General features: G+C 38.4%; 1 protein-coding gene and 1 long non-coding RNA gene across 4 annotated transcripts in view; one reads left to right on the top strand and one right to left on the bottom strand.

The window, feature by feature from the left end:
• Positions 1 to 15,609, bottom strand: part of il6st (interleukin 6 cytokine family signal transduce) — a 36,810-nt gene that overhangs the window by 4,578 nt on the left and 16,623 nt on the right. For all 3 annotated transcript variants that reach the window (XM_051412278.1, XM_051412277.1, XM_051412279.1), the window contains 11 exons: positions 10,843 to 10,994; positions 8,705 to 8,859; positions 7,805 to 7,964; positions 7,262 to 7,341; positions 5,681 to 5,945; positions 5,039 to 5,206; positions 4,210 to 4,311; positions 2,988 to 3,134; positions 2,726 to 2,866; positions 467 to 563; positions 11 to 92 (listed from right to left, as the gene is read on the bottom strand). In XM_051412278.1, the coding sequence (XP_051268238.1) occupies positions 11 to 92; positions 467 to 563; positions 2,726 to 2,866; positions 2,988 to 3,134; positions 4,210 to 4,311; positions 5,039 to 5,206; positions 5,681 to 5,945; positions 7,262 to 7,341; positions 7,805 to 7,964; positions 8,705 to 8,859; positions 10,843 to 10,994 (1,549 nt within the window). The remainder of the gene's footprint in view (positions 1 to 10; positions 93 to 466; positions 564 to 2,725; positions 2,867 to 2,987; positions 3,135 to 4,209; positions 4,312 to 5,038; positions 5,207 to 5,680; positions 5,946 to 7,261; positions 7,342 to 7,804; positions 7,965 to 8,704; positions 8,860 to 10,842; positions 10,995 to 15,609) is intronic.
• LOC127370389 (uncharacterized) overlaps positions 1 to 15,609 on the top strand; it is a 55,853-nt gene that overhangs the window by 33,240 nt on the left and 7,004 nt on the right. The window lies entirely within an intron of this gene.

The following is a 15,609-nucleotide window of genomic DNA, read 5'->3' as shown; positions in this document are numbered from 1 at the left end:
AGGACCTTACTTTCAGAGGATAATCAGGAGACCAGTTTCCAATGGTGCTCTCTCCAGGGTTTGGAATCCGAGGCCAGAAATTGTCCTTGATCCTGTAAGAAAGGAAACACTGAGGGTTATATACTGTATCACCTATATCAAGGCTAAAAATACCATACTACTATAAAATGTGTAATAAGAACATTTTTAGTCCCAATGTATCTGAGCAGTGGGGTTTACTATGGACAGTGTTCAATAGTTACAACTGTGGACTGCCCTGTGGCTTAAGGCCGGGCATGCTCAAAATGAACTAGTTCATATGACCACGTCTGAGGGCTAAAGGGTTTACAGTGGTTATGAATGCCACACTCGAAAACGAGTTGAGAGCAATGAGTCTAATGGGGACACTACGTTTCTCCTCAAAGACGTGGAGAGCTTCAAACCGTGCTCTGAGAACAACATGTTTACATGTTTAAGTGTAACTTACACATCTTTTTTGTAGATACAGAGCAGCATGGTGAGTAGGACAACAAACAGAAAGCTGAGGCACACTCCTACCACAATGCCCTCGATCTCTCCTGTTCCTGGGGGGAAACAAAGAGAATATTTATAGACGGTAACATTCTACCAAGATAGATAGATAGATAGATAGATAGATAGATATACTTTATTGATCCCAAGCAGGGAACTTGCAGTGTAGCAGCAGCATTACACACAGTAACAACACAATGAAGTAAAGAGAACAACCTAGACATATCAAAAAAGCAATATAAAATGCAATATAAAAAATGTATAAAAATGTATAAATAAGCGGTACAATTGTAGTGCAAAGTAAAAATATAAGGTGCAGTGAACAGATTATGTAAAAACATATAAGGTGCTTGGAGACTGTATTGTTATGACCAGAGTTTTAGCTGTTACTGTACAGTGTGATGGCATGTGGCAGGAAAGATTTCCTGTATCTGTCCCTTCAACAGCGGAGCTGGAGCAGCCTGTGAGAGAAGGTGCTCCGCTGTCTGACCACTGTGTGATGGAGAGGGTGCTGATCATTGTCTGTGATGGATAACAGTTTATTCAGAATTCTCCACTCCACCACGGACTCAAAAGCCTTCTTGATGATTTTATCAAGTCTGTTGGTGTCGCTGGCTCTGATGCAGCTGCCCCAACACACAGCAGCAAAGAAAATGGCACTGGCAACAACAGACTGGTAGAAGATCTCCAACATCTTGCTCCACACGTTGAAGGATCTCAGCTTCCTCAGGAAATAGAGTCTGCTCATTCCCTTCTTGTACACAGCCTCGGTGTTAGATTTCCAATCCAGCCTGTTGCCGATCACGACTCCCAAGTATTTGTAGATAGGTACTCAGTGATAATATAAACTGCAACCACATTAGCTCAACTTCTGTTCAGTTCCTGCCATAATGCATGTAAATAACAATAGCCAATCAACGTGTGTGAGTTTAATCCGCATCACATCTGCTGTTGTTTATCTCCCTGTGGATCCAGGCATTCACTGCATGTTTTATATCAGTGCTGGATTTCTTAAAGGAACAGCAGGTAATATATTAAAGTACTAGGGATGTTCCTGGCGACAAATTTAAATCTGCCTTTGATTAAATTAATTTTTTTTTTTTTTACTTGTCTACAAGTATTTAAATGCTAAGAAAACAGTCTAAAATTGATCACAATTTAAAGTACATAAACGGCACACACTGCCAGGCTTCACAAGTTACTGTTATTTTCTTCAGTATGTCCTGTTAGACGCATTTCATGCTGTTCATTTCGATAAAGAGAGATGGCTCTCCTGGCTGCTGCTTGATCGTTGTGGGATAACCAGATACGATGCCCTTTGAATTTTTATTTCAGATTTTTGGATTAACTTTTTAACGACAAAATGTAGACGACGGCAACGGAGATGATGTGAAGTCACAGAGGTCAGAATATACAGCGAGGCTGACAGCAGTTATATGTATGATGTGATAGTTTGTAAGTGTTCAATGTCATCGTAACGTACCATACTCTGAATATTTTCTTTTCAAAGGCAGTTCCGCCATCCTCTTTCCACTGAATAGTGCTATATCTAACAGATTAGTTGTGTGAGGTTAGATGGTAGACCGTGAAATCAGCTGCTAGAATCACAAAGCAGACTGCAGGAACCAAATGTTATGACTATAATTTCTAAAATGGGACAAAGAGAACGCTGCTGTGGCTGCACCTAAATTAGTAAATTTACTTTTAGTATTTCTGGTGTTGACTACCGAGATTAATAACATGCAACTGACCAGTGGACTAATCACACACATCCCTATAAAAGTACAAGGTCAGTTTCGATACATGGCTTTAAATTGGCATTTAAAACAAACAAACAGTCATCATTTACAGAGGTTACTCGCAAAATGTTGTGTATCTGTAACTTTAGGCCCCTATGCACTAGGGGGTTTATTTTGGGCAATTAATTCACACATTCATATATAGTTGTTTTTGTCATGAGTACTTTCACACAGAGCATGCCTATTATGTACAGAAAAAGTCCCCCACCCCATAATATAATGACCTTTTTTCTCAAAACAGATGAAATGTTTAGATTTTTTTTAAAAAGGTTTTTCCAACCATGTTGAAGGTATCAATAAGCAGCATCAATATGCTGTCTGATATAAACTTTTACTGTGTGCTGCATTATACTGTTCTAATATCTGGAAGTACAAACTGACTTTGGGACATTTTTGAAACAGGAAAGGTTACTCACCATATTTCAGAGTAGTAAATGAGTGATTAAAGCCTCTCTTTGAGCCTCGGATGGTTGAAGCTATGACCCAAGTATCATACTTGGTGCTGCGTGACAGTGACTTCAGAGTGTATGAGGTGGTGTTAGCTGGCACTGTTATGTCTGCAAGTGAGCAAATCAGAGATCAGCACCTAAGACTGTCAGGAAAACCATCCCTGTAGTCCCACACTAAATAGAAAGCTGTAAATGCAAATATTCAGGATACCACATGACAGCTACATACTGTGTGTTTTGGTCCCACTTGTGTAGAATATCGTGTAGTTTGTGATGAAGCCTCGTCGGCTGTGTTGGGGAATCTCGTTCCACACCAGCTCTGCCTCGTTACATCCTGGTTTACCTTTAAGTTTAACAGCTGGGCCTATCAATGGAACTGCAAACACAACAGCAACATAATGTGTTCTACTCATACAACTATAGTTATATAGCAGTGCAGCTATAAAAGTGCAGTCCATTCACCATTTAACTGTGGCTTATCTGAATTCAAATATAGATCAGATGGCCTTCACATAATCAAACACCAAGGCTTTCGGGGGAAATAATGGCAATGGAGATGACATTTTGTTGTGTAAAACAAACAGACGTATGTATGAATAAATATTAGACAGGAGAACACAGAAACTAAACAACTAACAACAATAATAAACATTTAATTAAATATGACAGATCACAGAAAAAATATTTGGAATTTACCAGGTAGCACGCTCCATGCATTTATGGAAGATTTAAAATGCCTAAATGAAAACTAATCAAACAAAGTGAAATACAGTACACATAGCTATTTATATGATCTTTTTATGTATGCATTTACTGTGCCATACTAGTATAAAAAACATATGTTCAATGACATTAATTGAAATGTATGCCTTTAATAACATATTGCATTGTTTTTGGTTGTGACTTGATTTTTGCATTAAAATCACAACACAGAAAAACAAATAGAGGTATATTGCATCATTTCAGGGTTGTCCAGCAGATGGCAACACACACTGGTCATGAAGACCTGGACAGCGTGTACTCAGTACTAGAAGGTTTACGTTGTCCTCTGCTGGACAGCCCTGAGCTGATGCAAAACAAATCTTCACTTTGTCTGTGTTGTGATGTAATGTTAATTGTGGAATGAAAAATTCATGTCACAAAGAAAAACGATTAAAAGGCAAAATAACTGTTATTAAACATATGTTTTTCATTTAAATATGACACAGTAAATGCAACATAAAAAGGAATATTAAGGCTGTGATGAAAACATGCTTATGGATATTATATTTCATTTTTGCCTCCTAAATGTTACGCAATGGACCTTTAAATTTAATTCTTATAGAAAAAAATGAACATTTGGGACTGCAAAGTATTTTTATGATCCAATTTTTACTTGCTTTTAATATTCACAATACCTAAAAATACAATGATTTACTTCTTATGAGTCACTGATAAGAATGTAATCTTACCTCCTTCCTCCAGAAAGGCTTCTTTACTCGCTGGCTTCCCAGTCACTCCAGAGTATAATGGATACACAGATACAGTGTAACTGACAAACTTCTCCAGGCTGCCTAGATTTGACATTGAGATCAAATTAAATTTTAGTTTAGAGTGAAGCCTGTAGACACTCAAATACATGTAAAAATAAAAATCTAGTATGACACACCCAGTTGGCTTCAAAGGTGGTTTTGTGAAAGTTTGTAGTCTACAAACTTAAAAACAGCCGCTGTCAAGTTTTCACAGGGGCCCAAAAAAAATTCCCAAAATGAGCAAATATTTTCTTGCGATGGTGGCAGCAATATGCTGATTGTTTATTTTTCTCCATTTATAACCTTTATAAAACCTTTAACCTTCGTACACATTTTCAATTAAGCATGTGACAAAATCTAAAGAGAGAGACAAGTGTTATCTGTTACGTGGAGACGGTGGATATTTTATAAGTACGGACTAGTAAAGCATTTGGTACCACTATTGTGTCACTTTGGATTGTTTCCACAACTAAAATGTGAGTTGTGTTTTTTGAATACAGTAGTTTCTGAGTAAATGCTGGTTTTGCATTGTATACATGCTTCATCAACTGCTTCAGAGCTCATATTTTTCTGAAATGAACCCCAGAAATATGTGATTTATGACACACTTAAATAAATGACAGAGAATAAAATCAAATGACATATCGTCATAGTTACAGCCCTGCTTCATTCTCATAGAGGACAGATTTTGGGTGAAATATCCCTTTAATGGCATGTTAAAGTCATACTACCAACTCCACACAAATATTCTGTAGATTAAAGAGATTACCTTTGATGACAGTGTTTTTGGTACTTCCTTTTTCTCTCTGCCAGTCTATCCGACTACCACTGACCCACTCCACCACATACTCTGACACAGGTCTGGCAGGGGGTTTCCATTCCAGACACAGCTGGCCCCCATTTCGCTGCACTTTCAGGTCTTTCACTGTAGGGAGCTCTGTAACACACACACAAAAAATACACTTGACATCACATTGTTGATGGAATGCTGCTTAAAGTCTAATTTCTCAACAAGACGTCTATACAAGACTTTACTTACTCAGAATTTCTATCTCCCATTTACAAGAGTGAGGTCACCCACCTCTCCCCTCACAATCCTTAAAAAAACATATAAAAAAACCATAGCCCTATTTGAAAGATAAATTGAAATAGAGTACTGTGTCGTCTTGAAGTCCAAATATTGCTTCATCTCAACAATAACCTCTTCCACTGACAACTCAACAGACGTGTTACCACTAACAGAAGTCCTTACAGTAGTCAAGATGAGCCACCAAGGAGTGGCTATGATGGTAGCATATGACAGTGGTGTATAGTGTTGCAGCACATCCTCCATGCTAGTGTGTGAGTCTAGACTGAAAATAACACATTGGTTTAGACATTGCACATGTGCCTTTTCACCATGAACACCTACCATTTACTTTTTCAGTGATGACCAACGATGCCTCAGGAGATTTTCCCACAGAATTGACAGCAGTGACGTACACTTCCACGGATTTCTTGTCATCCAGGGAAATCTGTTTAAGAATAGTGATTTTCTGCTGGCTAGGGCTGGGGTCTGCCTTCGACCTGTTGACTGGGATACTCTCCAACTCCCCACTTCTATTCTTGACTCTATCCTTGTGGTCTTGAATCTTTATGTCAAATCTTATTATCCTCCCGTTGGAGAGCACAGGATCCTGGCAGGGCACAAGTCATACACTGTAAGTATAACATTACCAAGCCTTGTATAGAAAAACAACTGACTGCAAAGCAAAAAGGTGTTTCTTTAAAAAAAAAAAGGGGATACCTTATGTCAAAGAAACCCTTTGGATACATTTTAATATATTTTTAAATATCAACATTTTATTTCAGTCTGTGCTGTCGATTCAACTATTTTAATGATGATAAAACTACTCTATAGGATAAAGTTGGCCTTATTCACAACTAGAAATTGCTCATTCCTTTGTTCCACAGAACTCACTTACCCTCCAAATAAAAAACAAAACACATTCAATCAACACAGTGAGGGGAGTTTATGCTCAAACTCTGCAAACAACTAACTACATTTCTGATCTCTGACAGCCGCTTTATGTTGTTAATCCTTGTTAATCCCATTAAAAGAATAAGCCACCAAATGCAATGCATGTGTTATTTTATTAGACAATAAAGGCTGGCTGCAGACAACACTATTGTATTTTATTAGGATACATTTATTGTAGGTTTTAGACTCTTCAGGGAAATCTTTTAATAAAAAGATCAAATAACAGTCTCCTCCTGGCTATCAGGGAAGAACTAAAGAACTAAACCATTGCTTGAGAACCCTGTACAGTAGCAGTACATGATTGACTGATAACGATTTAGCATCTGAAATGAACCTTTGTTTGGGGGCAGAGCAGAGATGCACTGTAGCATGTCTCCTGGCTGTGGTGAGCAATGGGTGGAACCTGTTTTGTACACCGCAGCAACCTGGTGAATAAACTAAGTGTGCATTATAGCGGCTGCACTGCAGCTACCGGAACCCACTGCAGGCAGTGTGTATCCAAGTCCATAATTTTTTCTGAACTGGTTTCCTAAGTATGCATATCCTTTTACTGCATCTCTGTACTCAATGCCCAACCATGAAACTGATTTATTGATTAATTTTTCACTGGCATTGGTTTGTGTTTGTGTCAGATATGTGCCACTCAGAGAAGAGGGCTGCTTGTGCTCTCACACACAGATCAGAGTGGAGGAAAGAAGCGGCCAGAGTTGACGATGGCTGCACCAGTCCAAAGCTTCATGAATAAAACTAGCTGTGTGGCAGCTGATGTAAAACAAAAGATGGGATCGGATCAATAAAGGTCAGCATAGCCGATGCCGATCAGTTAAAAAAAGGCCTTGATCGGCGACCATTGTAGAAATCTGATAACGACATCCCAAATTAACTGTAAAATATAAACCATCTTCTCCTTTTCACCAAGCAGTTAGAAATTATCATTATTTTTATTTGTGTTAAATTGAGTGTGTTATTTACCTTACAAATAAACCACACTTGTCGTGCTGTGCTCTCATCCTCAGTGATGATTTTCCATAAATCCGGTTTACTTCTTGGTCCTAGGCCAAAGAAAAAGAAAAGTAAAGAAAATCTTTTACTTTACCAAAAGAGCAAAAGGACAACATAACTCACAAATCTACAATTCAACATTAAAGTGGGTAGATTCACAGTCTTTTTACCACTGTAATATTTTTGTTGTTGTTCTGGCGAGCATCAATTAGGTTACAGGAAACACAAACTGTGTTTGCAAGCCTGCAAGCACTGTGACAGTCAAGCCAAATACAGTGCTTTATTTGAACAATGCAAATGTTCTTTGGATGCAGCTAGCTTAACTTGATGTCAGTGCTGACTGGGTGCAAGGAGGGTCTCATAGATTTAAGACTCATTGCATCCATCAGGTATAATAAGTAAACAATTTATTAGTCAGAAGTAATTCCATTGTCTTTTAACAGGATGCTTTATTTGGTGGTCAAATACTTTTACTTCGTGAAAGTAGTCTGAACTGGCAGCCATATAACTCACGGTCCTCAGGTGTTCTCTCAGTAGCATTGGTACTCCAGTTGCTCCAGTAACCACGTTCTATAGCATTTTTGCAGCGCACCTGAGTGACATAAACTGTGTCTGGCTGAAGGTTCTGTAGTCTGAAGGACTGTATACCTTTGGCAGTGTCCACAAGCGGTACCTAAAAGATATCAAACACATCTCTTTTACAGAAAAGACCAACAGCAGACTGTTCGTTTGACCAGACATCCATATATACAAAATAACACAAAACTATGTACAACATGGAGGAAAGACACAAATAAAGATCAACATTAAAGTTATCCTATTCAGTCCAGGTTGATGTGCTGACACCTGTGATTACTAGTTGTAATACTCCAGATCCCATATTTAGTTGGAACTGACACATGTATCAACCACTGGAGGTAGAAAGTGCAACCACATCAGCTATTCTGTCAGAAATACAGCAGAGGAAGAACTATTCTACAGTGTTGCTAGCAGCTCTGCATTTGTACCTCTAGCTTAATCCTGGAAGCATAATGTTAGAATGCCAACTAGGGGTGCATTGATGGTGAAATTTTGGGCCGATACTGTGTTTAAAAAACAATTTGGTAATTGACGATGCCAAACAACGGTCTTTGTTACTATTAATTCCCCCTTTTGTGCCTGGGAAACAAAGAAATCTACAAAGATAAGACTCTCTGCCTTGTTGTAGCTCAGTCTATTTCTCTTCTCATCCAATATTTGAGACACAGAGCTGAACGGCTGCTCACTGTCCATGCTACTGCATGGAGCACATCCGTATTTGCATTTAATTTGTGCCAGTGCTGGAAAATGGAGGTATTATTTCTCAAATATTCAGGTGTGGACATAACTAGCACAACATATAAACATGTTCAAATGAGAAAGAAACATACTTACATAAGTCCAATTTTGAGATCCACTTGGGCAGAATCTGATTTCATATGTTAATTTCACATAAACTTCATCAATAGGATGAGCCCAATTTATCAGAAGGGAGGTGGGAAAAGTCCTTTCTGAAATGACTCTGACATCTGATGGAGGGTTTGTTTTCACTGCAACAAAAGACACAACAAGCTAACAACACACGAGATGGTGATCATCAAACATCATTAATGCACTGGAGTCAGCACTGTGACTATGGTATATCAATAGTATGTATGAGGTTGGGGACTTCGAGTCGCAAATTTGAGGACTTGAGACTTGCTTGACTAACATTGATGAAAGACTCAACACTGACTTAATATTCAATTCAATTCAATTCAATCCAATTCAATTAAGTTTTATTTGTATAGTGCCAGTTCATAACAGAAGTTATCTCAGGACACTTTTCAAATAGAGCAGGTCTACACCGAACTCCTTATAACATTATTTACAGAGACCCAACAACACACGACTTGGCTCTCTTTTTTTATATTATATTGTTTTTGGGGCTTTTCCCCTTTATTGGATTGGACAGCTGAAGAAAGACAGGAAAGAGGGTCGAGAGAGGGGATGGCAGCATAGGGCCACATGTGGGATTTGAACCCTGGGCCGCTGCGGTAAGACTCAGCTTTGTACTTTGTGTCACTTTGTACATGGGGCGCCAGCTCTACCAGGTGAGCTATCCAGGCGCCCCAGACTTGGCTTTTAACTGTTTATGAATAGCGGTTGAACAATATGTTTTTTTTTTTTTTTTTTAATGGCAAATGCAAATATTTAGAGAAAAGGGCAACAGATTGCCAATATATAATGCCAATAGCAAAACAAAGAACAGTAATGTTTAATTCTGTTCTATTCTATAGAAACTTCAGGCATATACATAAATGTGTCGCTCCACACTATAACGGAGTTATAGTACAGGGCTCAAAACCAACTTTTTCACCACCTTGCTAATATCGTTCCACAGCAGGAACGCTGACCAGGCTGCCTGCCGACGATTTCTTGTTTATTGGCCTTGGAAGCAAAGACATCAGCCGAAGCCAATTTATCTCAAAATGCCAATTAATAGATTTATCACGATCTATGAATTTTACCAGAAAGGCAACATCGTCGGCCATATAACGATTACAGGCTCTTCAGTTAACATGCTCACTATTGGTTACAAGTGTAATGTAACGTTCACATTTCTTGTCGTGACATGCCATTGTACCCCTTTCTCTGCTGCTTTAATCGCCTCTTTAATACACCATTCATCTGAATTGGGTCTCTGCTGTCTTACAATCAATGTGCTGCCAGTGTTGTTCCAGCTGTACATCCACTGGAGACATATGCTCATGATGTATCATGATCACTAGTCGTATTATGCAAAGTTCACACTACATGATTTTAGCCTGGATTTCTATGGAGGACTAAAAGTGCCAAAATTAAATAAATTAAATAAATACACCATTAAATAATTACTTAAATGTGTCATTAATTAATTAAAATTGGAATTAAATACATACATTTGTTATTAAATGTGTCATTAATTCATGAAAATACCGATTCATTTTATGTAAAAAACATATATAATTATTTCACTATTTAATTAATTATTTCATGGTCCTGTGTTGTAGTGCTTCATGAATTACTTTTATCTGTCAAATTAATTAATTATTAAAAGTGCCAATGTGAAACGCCACTGAGACAAAACAAAGTTTTCATCAAACATACCCACTCAAGTCTGAACTAAGGTGACAGAAAATAAGCAGTCTCAGATCCCAATATGATTAATCAACCAGTATCCTGACCCATTCATTCACTGCTCACTACTTTCTTAATTAAACTTGATGTCCTTGTTATTAATGGTGTTAGTATACTCCTGATGAAACATCGTCCCAGACAGACTCTGGGATTACTCCTTGTGAAAGATCTTGTAGTGTATGATCCCCTGTTGCAGTCACATAGTGTGCGAACCACAATGACTTCAAGACTCCAGATTACAAGACAGAAGTTTGACCAAGACTTTACTACCACCACTGATGTACCGGTATGCATGTTTTACACCAGACTAGATCAGAACAAGTAGACATTAATATAGCAGTACTGTGAAAACCTTACTACAACATTTGACTTACCAAACCAGTTGGCCTCTTCTTTGAGATGCTCAGACTCTACTTTTCCAAGTGTGTTGTGCGCCTCTACCCAGATATCCAGCGTTTCATGATTGGGAAAAAGGCCCACAGATACTGTGGCACTCTTCTCACGTGTCGACACATTATACATACCGCTGTGGACAAAAAAAAATCGTATCACCATTTAGAAGAACTCAACAGCAAGGCCTACACAATGGTGTTCTTCTGATTTAAAGAATTTCACATTCACATTTCATCATACTTCCTTTTATTGTATCTCTGTAGAACAAAAGTGATGGATGGCATGGAAGAAAAGAATGGTGTCTTAATTATTGTTGGGCAATTGGACTCATATATCAACCACTTTGCAAATGTAATGGTCTGCCTCCAAAGAATGACAGCTGCTGCTCAGCAACAGACACTTAGCAGCGCAGTACAAATATAACCAAAGATTGAGTGAGGGGAAAAACAGCTGTAGAGCCAGTGTATTTTCACATCTAACTACGGTGAATTAAGGGTTTATTTTGACTAGTTTGACAACAGGGAATACAGTTAAAAGGGGATTTGCAGAGGGTCCAAACAAGACTCAAACTCCACGGAAGATTAGGACACAGCAGGGCAGGGACAGGAGAGGCATGAAGCAGGTAGAGGAGCGAGGGAGGTCAGGGACATCAGAGAGGCAGCGACAGCGTAAAGCCAGAATATTTTCACACATTCTGTTAGATGTTTACACACCAGAGTTGGTGATTATTGGATTTGGACTGGCTTATGGGATACTATTAGAGTTTGATTTACGTAGCTGATAGGTAGTAGTTGATCATTTATTAGATATGACATATACAGTACTAAGTTGTTGCCTGTTTATATAGTGTCCAAGTGTAGCAGAGTAAAAAAATGACAAGACATTAAGTTATGTTTCTTAATTTCTATATTTATTCAGGGGGTGTGTGCCTGTTTGTCAAGAAGGAAAGTTTTTTTGATGGTCTGATAATTACGCTGTTTCTCAGCATCATAAAGGAAAGCTGGGGCAGTTTGGTGGCATACAGTTACAAAGCTTTCACAACAAAAGTTTGACACTGCATAAAGTAACAATACTCTCCTACTGGGACTTAAAGACAAAGAGAAAAATAGTCTACTTGGAACAATAAAGTATCTGATACCTTTCTTTCCACAATAAAACTCAAATTTTCACAATAAAATCCTTAAAAAGACATCTACTCCCTTCTACCACAATACAAATTCCAGAATCTATGAATATGTAAATGTTGTTCATTTAAATTCAAGATGTCTCCTACTTCACTGTAAAGTCCATTCTAAGTGTATGTGCACTTGTCTCTGTACTTGTCTTATTAGATCTTAGTGCTGCATTTGACACCATTGACCATGATATTCTTTTACAGAAACTTGAGCATCAAATTGGCATTAAAGGAACCGCACTAAGCTGGTTTAAGTCATACTTATCAGATCGTTCTCAGTTTGTACACGTTAACGATGAATCTTCCATAAATACTACAGTTAGTCATGGAGTTCCACAAGGTTCTGTACTTGGACCAATACTATTTACTTTATATATGCTCCCTTTTAGGCTAGGGGTGCACGATAATTATCGGGCCGATAACAGGAAATTATTACGTCATTCCGATAAGTCCGATATCATGACAAATAGCCCCGATAACATATATAATTTTATCAGCACGGCAGTGCCCCGCTCCCGCTATGAGACCTGAATGGTCTGCAGTGAATGCTGTGTTCAAGTGACGTTGGCATAATCAGAAAAACTCTTTCTGACTGAATTGAAGAATACCCCCTCATGTCGAAAAGAACTCATAATTCTCATAATTTTGGTAGTTGCTGACTTGAATTGACATCCACAGTATTTTTCCACATGTTACACATAAACAATAGAAACGTGAATTTAAAAAATTTCTATATATTTTAATTTTTTTTAACTTCTGGAATGCACTGTTTCAGTTTGTAATCCCGATGCATGTATTTGCATCAGTTCAAGGGGCCTTTATTTGTTTTTTGAGAGGCTTGCCAATATCTCCATTTAAAGAGTCAAAAGTGTTTCTGGGTTTGTTCATTGTATTAATGTCATGATCTTAGGTCATGATCATATATATGTATGTGTGTGTGTGTTATCGGTTATCGTTATGGGTTTCAAAGTTATCGTGCATCCCTACTTTAGGCAACATTATAAGAAAGCACTCCATTAACTTTCATTGCTATGCAGATGATATGCAGTTATATCCATCGATCAAGCCCGATGAAATTAATCAATTATCTAAATTATAAACATGTCTTAAGGACATAAAATCCTGGATGAGCTGCAATTTTCTGATGTTAAACTCGAAATTCTTCTACTTGGCCCCAAAAACCTTACAGACTCACTGTCTAAAGATATAATTACTCTAGATGGCATTACCTTGGCCTCTAGCACCACTGTCAGGAATCTTGGAGTTATCTTTGATCAGGATTTGTCTTTTAACTCCCACATAAAGCAGACCTCTAGGACTGCCTTCTTTCATTTACGTAATATTACAAAAATTAGACACATCCTGTCACAAACGGATGCAGAAAAACTAATCCATGCATTTGTTACTTCTAGGCTGGATTACTGCAACTCCTTATTATCAGGCTGTCCCAATAAGTTCAATAAGACGCTCCAATTAATTCAGAACGCTGCAGTACTGACAGGAACTAGAAAAAGAGATCACGTCTCTCCTGTACTAGCTTCTCTGCACTGGCTTCCTGTAAAATTTAGAATAGAATTTAAAATCCTCCTCCTCACCTACAAAGCTCTTCATGGTCAGGCCCCTTCATATCTTCCATTACCCCTCTAGAACACTGCATTCTCTAAAAGCAGGGCTACTTGTTATTGCCATTAATGCATGTTACTAACTTAAAAAAAAAAAGTTAACTTCTTCCCCAGAGTTCTTGTGCTTTCTCGTCTCACAGGTTCTCATGGATCCTGATGAAGCCTCCTGCCATGGTCTTGCTTGACTGCCATTGCTAATATCACTGATATTAGTGTTATTATTAGGGACCTCGCAAGCGACCGCTGGAGGTCCCTATTGTTTTTGCTATGTTTCTTCTTCTTCTTACCTATTATTTTTAGCCCCCATTGACTGCATTTTTGCCCCCCTAAACATATACGAAAAGTCAATTTTATTTGGCAAAGTGATCAGGCCTGGTGAAAATGGGGATATTACATGTGTCGCTTTCGGGTCTGCCACTAGGTGGCGCTACTATGATAAAAAATGCGTTTAGGCTAATAACTTCTGCATAGTTTGTCGCACATTCAAAAAACTTACATCCACGCATTCGGTGAATGGAGCTGAATCTCCCCATATAAGCCCCGCCCACTTCCGCATAGAATTTTTTTTTTTTCTAGAGCGCAAAATGTCCATAAACTACTTTTAAGTGTTCCTCCTACACGCTTTTTCCGATTCGCACAAAATTTTTCACCTACTACCTGGGGACCGCCCTGGCAAAAAGGCTAATTTGAACATTTTTGAAATTTAAAAAAATAAGCACGCTATAAAATTCCAACTTCCTGTAGATTTTTCGTCAAAAAAGGAAGTGGACCATTTCTGCACATTGGTATGTCCGATTGACACCAAACTTGGGTCCATAGTTCCACATGTCTTCCTTAAGCATCATGCACAATTTCAGGCCATTGCCACTAGGTGGCGCTCTTTAAAATGAAGAAGTTTATATCTCTACAACGGTATATGTGCTTAAGATGAAACTTGGTATGATGCTTCCCCCTGGCTCCCTGAGGCTCCCTTAAAAAGGAAAAACAAAATACGACACTAGGTGGCGCTCTTCTGGCATGGTAAATCACTGTGCGAATACTGTAATAGTTATTAATATGAAATTCACAGGGCACGTGTAGAGTGGTGCCTGAAGCTCACATACCAAAAATCGTGTTCGTCATGTGTGTAGCGCCCCCTACAGGATAAAAAAACAGAAGCCTCGGCGCCAAGTTTCACCGATATGTACGAAACTCGGTAGGCAGGTGTAACATGCCGGGACGTACAAAAAAGCCTCTTGGACCTATACCCCAAACCCCACAGGAAGTCGGCCATTTTGATTTTCATTTTCACTTTCGGCGAACTTTTCGCATTTTATTTGAACGAACTCCTCCTAGGGAATTTATCAGATCTGCTTCAAAATTTGTGAGTACAGTCAAAAAATGGTGCTGATTAAAAGTTGTGCTATTTGTGCATGTACGTTGAAGGGCGTGTCCGTGGCGTGGCATCAAAGTCAGCCATTTAGATTTTTTTGGTCATTTTCTGTGATTTTTCGCGTTGTATTTGAACGAACTCCTCCTAGGCAATTTATCGGATCTACTTCAAATTTAATCAGCGCAATCTAAAGCCATTCATGATTAAAAGTTGTGCTATTTACGACATTCCGTCAAATGGCGTGTCTGTGGCTTGCCATCAAAGTCAACCATTTTGCATTCTGTGCTCATTTTCTGTGATTTTTCGCCTTGTATTTGAACGAACTCCTCCTAGGGAATTTATCGGATCTACTTCAGATTTAATCAGAGCAATCTAAAGACATTCATGATTAAAAGTTGTGCTATTTACGACATTCCGTCAAACGGCGTGTCCGTGGCTTGGCATCAAACTCAGCCATTTTAAATTCTGTGCTCATTTTCTGTGATTTTTCGCCTTGTATTTGAACGAACTCCTCCTAGGGAATTTATCGGATCAACTTCAAATTTAATCAGCGCAATCTAAAGACATTCATGATGATGAT

Source organism: Dicentrarchus labrax, unplaced genomic scaffold, assembly GCF_905237075.1.
Source record: "Dicentrarchus labrax unplaced genomic scaffold, dlabrax2021, whole genome shotgun sequence".
NCBI lineage: Eukaryota > Metazoa > Chordata > Actinopteri > Moronidae > Dicentrarchus > Dicentrarchus labrax.
This window is presented reverse-complemented; position numbering and strand designations above follow the sequence as displayed.